Source organism: Aegilops tauschii, chromosome 3 (assembly GCF_002575655.3).
Source record: "Aegilops tauschii subsp. strangulata cultivar AL8/78 chromosome 3, Aet v6.0, whole genome shotgun sequence".
NCBI classification, from domain to species: domain Eukaryota; kingdom Viridiplantae; phylum Streptophyta; class Magnoliopsida; order Poales; family Poaceae; genus Aegilops; species Aegilops tauschii.
In genome coordinates, this window is record NC_053037.3 from 593,290,767 (window position 1) to 593,295,280 (window position 4,514).

Genomic DNA, 4,514 nt, shown 5'->3' on the forward strand with positions numbered 1-4,514 from the left:
CCGGTTAATACAATTCTAGCATGAATAATAAACATTTATCTTGATATAAGGAAATATAAATAACAATTTTGTTATTGCCTCTAGGGCATGTTTCCTTCACTTGCACCTCACGATCCGTTGCTACTAATGTGGACATGATGTACCCCAAAAATCTACGTGTTATACAATGTTGCTGCACTAGAAAGAGCACCATTAACTTGGTATTTTCAGCAAGAGACCACACTAATAATTGACTACTACGCAAACAAATGGTGCAATCAAAAAGGGATAAACATTTCATGCAATTGATTATAGCATGGCATGCAGAGGCCAAGTGTGTATTGTGTTTGTATCCTCTTGATGCTCCATTTTGAGCTAATAAAATCCACTCTTTGTCGAAAATCATATCCCCTAACTTCAAAAATAGTGTAATCTTTCCTTATGTGGTCTACCCAGGCCACCGAACAAGCATACCACACACTACATTGTTTGGACATGTGATCCGTATGATTGTAACGATTTATGAGAACAATCTCAAAAATTGGATCTCTCCTCTTGTGCTACTATTGTATAAATTAAGAGGCACATTACGAGTCTAAGGAATTGTCAAGCTTTATGTACCTTGTAATAGTGACACGCATGGACACCTGAAGTTAAGTGATACTAATACTATTTGATTATAGATGGTATATATCCAGTTATAAGTTCTTTGGTGACGAGCGATTTTGCTGGTTAAGGAGAAACAAAGAGTTCCGAGAAGGAAAGAAGTGGAAGATAGTTTGTATTTGTCGATGTGTGATGTCCGATTCTTAACAAGTATTTCTGAATTGAAAGAATAATTTGATCAATTTGTCTATATTTTATTATCCGTGGTAACATATATGCATTCGGCTTGTGCCCGTAGCAATGCGCAGGTATTGTCCTAGTACTTTAATAAAGATGGTGTTGATGTACTTGATATCGGACGAAAAAATCAAGACTTATTTTGGTACTCCAATACTGAGTGTTATGGCCACTCTCTTTTTCTCAAAACCGAGGCAAAACAGTTATCCACACCTCATTAATAGAGGAGGATTAAAACAAAGTTGTATGGATGTCCATTAGCATTATAGCTAGTCCCTGTACGGACAGTAAGTTTGACCTTACAACAAAGTGCGTTTATAACAGGTACACGGATAGATCCAGATCAAACTTCACAACAAGTGTGTTCTCCGCAAACCATCCCGTGGTTGGATGGTTATAGAGATAGTGGTATCTCCAGTCACCAGGGTTCAAGTCCTGATGCTCGCATTATTCCTCGATTTATTTCAGGATTTGCCAAGGTGCGCTTTCAGCGGGAGATGTTCCGGTCAACGACGAGGCGTCTACGGTGACTTCATAAATCTAAGATGATATGTCGGCACGGTCTTTCAAAGGTCTTCATAGGGGTAGGGTGTGCGTGTTGCATTTACAAGGGTGAGTGTTACAATTTATTTATTTTACACGACGTTGGCTCACCTTTTTTTTACGGCTCGACTTTGGCTCATATTTGTAGGTAGTGCAGATTGGTAATAGTTCGGTAAGCTTTTTTCCTTCTACACCAACTCGTCACGTGCTCTTTAAAAAACACTCATCATGTTCTTCTTAATAATTCGCCACGTACTCCGTTCGTCTCGGCGTTTTGCTTTAAAATTTGTTTACAAAAAAGTGTACTTCTATCTTTCAATACATTTTAAAATAAGTTTTAAAAACTTGCAATTTGAAGTAGAAAAAAATATTTTTTCTCATAACACGGTAATCAAGATCAATAACATTATACACATGGTTTTTTAAATTTCTACATGCACTTAGCGCATTAGGGAGCAGGGTAATTAAAGATGAAAGAGTGTTGGCTTGCCGTTTCAATGCATTTTCATTTCACTTCATAATTTGTCCTAAATTTTCTATACGTACATTTCTCATTAGACGGAAAAAAATGTGTTTCTCTTGTAACACGGTAATCAAGATCAATAACATTATAGACATGGTCTGAGGAGACAGTGATGGCTTACCGTTTCAATGGATTTTCATTCCAGTCCATAATTTGTCCTAAAATTTCTATACATACATTTCTCATCAGATGGAGGAAGTACTATAAATACTGGCCTCGTGACCAGTCCTTCAACTCACCCAACGAACATTCGAGCTAAGCTTATCTAGCTCGTAGCCTCTAAAGTTTCGAGTTCCCATTCCTAGTGCTAGCAAGCTACAAGCAGCAGCAATGGCGAAAACTTGCACCTTAGTGCTGCTTGGCGCACTGGTGGTGCTCTCACTCCTTGTGAGCCCCATTGCCTGCTCCGGCAAGCTCGCCAAGGCGGCCGGGCCACACAAGCCTGCTGCAGTCAAGGGCCACAAAAACCAGACGACTAACCCCTCTTCGTCCGCCGCATACGGCGGCGGCTGGTTGCCCGCCGGCGCCACGTATTACGGAAACCCTAACGGCGCCGGAAGCGACGGTTAGTGCTTTGCTTACTTTACTGTCGGTCTTGCACGCATGGGACCTGTATCGCACCCACATTCGTCGAGCTGAAAGATACTGATAAGGAAAGAAATTTGCAGGTGGCGCGTGTGGCTACCAGACCGCTGTTGGGCACCGGCCGTTCTCGTCGATGATCGCCGCCGGGAGCTCGCCTCTATTCATGGCGGGCATGGGCTGCGGCGCGTGCTATGATGTAAGCATAAGTCACCAAGCTCCTTCCATTAATGGCGCAAATTGGACAAGTGGTCGGCTCGGCTTGTCCTGACAAATTACAAAACGTGTTCATGTGGCGTACGCAGGTTAAATGCACGAGCAACTCAGCCTGCTCCGGGAAGCCTGTGACCGTCGTCATCACCGACCTGAGCCCCGGCAACCTCTACCCCGGCGAGCCGTGCCATTTCGACATGAGCGGCACCGCCCTGGGCGCCATGGCGAAGCCTGGCATGGCCGACAAGCTCCGCGCCGGCGGTGTCATCAGGATGCAGTACAAGAGGTACGTAGCACTACGACATAGGATAGGATCCTCTTCAGTCTACAGTTAGACGGAAAACAATGGAAGTAAATGTCTGCTGATCTTGGTGTTCCTGTTAATCATCCTAGGGTGCCATGCAAGTACCCTGGCGTGAACATTGCATTCAGGGTGGACCAGGGCTCCAACCCCTTCTACTTCAAGACCCTGATCGAGTTCGTCGGCGACGACGGCGACCTCAAGGCCGTGGCCCTCAAGGAGGCTGGAAGCGGCGCCTGGACGCCAATGGCGCAGGACTGGGGCGCACTGTGGCGCCTCAACAACGGCAGGCGGCTGCGCGCCCCATTCTGCCTCAAGCTCACCTCCGACACCGGCAGGGTCCTCGTCGTCAACAACGTCATCCCCGCCAACTGGAAGGCCGGGGCCACGTATCGCTCCCTGGTGAACTACCCCTAAGTTACACCCATATTTATCTGCTCCGTGTGTGAATTTTATACCTCGAAAAGAAAGACTGTGCGTCCGGGTGCTGCGAGAGGCGGTCTCGGATGAGGAGGGGCATACGGAACTGTGATGTTCCCTCCCTGGTCTCTGCATTCCCCTAGTGATGTATCATGTGTGCAGTCCGTCTGGCTGTATTTTTCTTTATAAGAGGAAAACTTGCTTCCTCTTACTAAAATTTGCACCGTCAAGTTCAATACTCCGAAATGAAGTTCTTCCAATAAGAACTTATCTCTACTCTTATAAAAAACAGAATTGGTGATGATGGTGTGCCTGTCGTCCTGCAATATAGGCCGTCCGATTTACATCTAACAGATAGAAAAGAAACTATGACAATTTTGCAAAAAGATACCCACACCCCTCTCCACATTTGCAAATAAGGTCTTCCCTTGTTCATCATTTTCTCCCACAAGATAAACTACTCATACAAATGCATCTTGATGTTCCGTGCAACGCATGGGCATCTTGCTAGTGTATATAAAACTTGAACCGGTGGCATGTATGCACAACAATTCTTTGGACAATAAATTTTTCTCATCATGAAACGGGATAGATGCAAATTACCGTTACTCTGTATAGCACCATTACCCACCTGGACACTGGGAACCACCGGTAGCTGCGCCTGCGCGATTGATTCTGCTGCCCTGTCATGCCGTTGAGGACACATGCAATTCTCCCGAAAACGTAGTCAAAGGAGCAGAGCCTTGAATGTTGCAAATACTGATTGCCCTACTCAATTATTAACAGAAGCTGTTTGTTGAAAGTGTTTTTAATGGAGCTTCAGTTCTACGTACACATGTATAGGCACTACTCTATAAGTCTACGTACAAAGTCTTTGGTTGTGTCTTTTCGATAAACAGGGCTTGGTTGTACTTGTACTACACTAGTACTCGGCTTTATGAACTGGATAGTGGCCAACCGGTTTGGCATGTGGCTCCCACAAATTAAGACGCTCCACTTGTAGAAATTAACATGCATACCCAATTTTCTACACGAGTGTGCATTATACTCATAATAATTGAAGGTCGTGTGTACTGTGATATTTAATTGTGTTTGCTATTTCTATCATGT

The 4,514-nt window shown here is 44.4% G+C and overlaps 1 protein-coding gene across 1 annotated transcript; it reads left to right on the top strand.

The window, feature by feature from the left end:
- The first annotated feature begins 1,430 nt into the window (after window positions 1–1,430).
- On the top strand, window positions 1,431–3,705 carry LOC109735727 (expansin-B11). The gene is made up of 4 exons (XM_020294929.4): window positions 1,431–2,453; window positions 2,557–2,669; window positions 2,776–2,969; window positions 3,077–3,705. The coding sequence occupies exons 1-4, from the start codon at window positions 2,219–2,221 to the stop codon at window positions 3,399–3,401; spliced, it is 867 nt and encodes a 288-aa protein (XP_020150518.1). The 5' UTR covers window positions 1,431–2,218; the 3' UTR covers window positions 3,402–3,705.
- Window positions 3,706–4,514: the final 809 nt, after the last annotated feature.

Coding starts and splice junctions, on each gene's coding strand:
- LOC109735727 (XM_020294929.4), top strand. CDS start 2,219: ATGGCGAAAACTTGCACCTTAGTGCTGCTTGGCGCACTGGTGGTGCTC. Junction 2,670..2,775: donor GCTGCGGCGCGTGCTATGAT/GTAAGCATAAGT, acceptor TGGCGTACGCAG/GTTAAATGCACGAGCAACTC. Junction 2,970..3,076: donor ATCAGGATGCAGTACAAGAG/GTACGTAGCACT, acceptor TAATCATCCTAG/GGTGCCATGCAAGTACCCTG.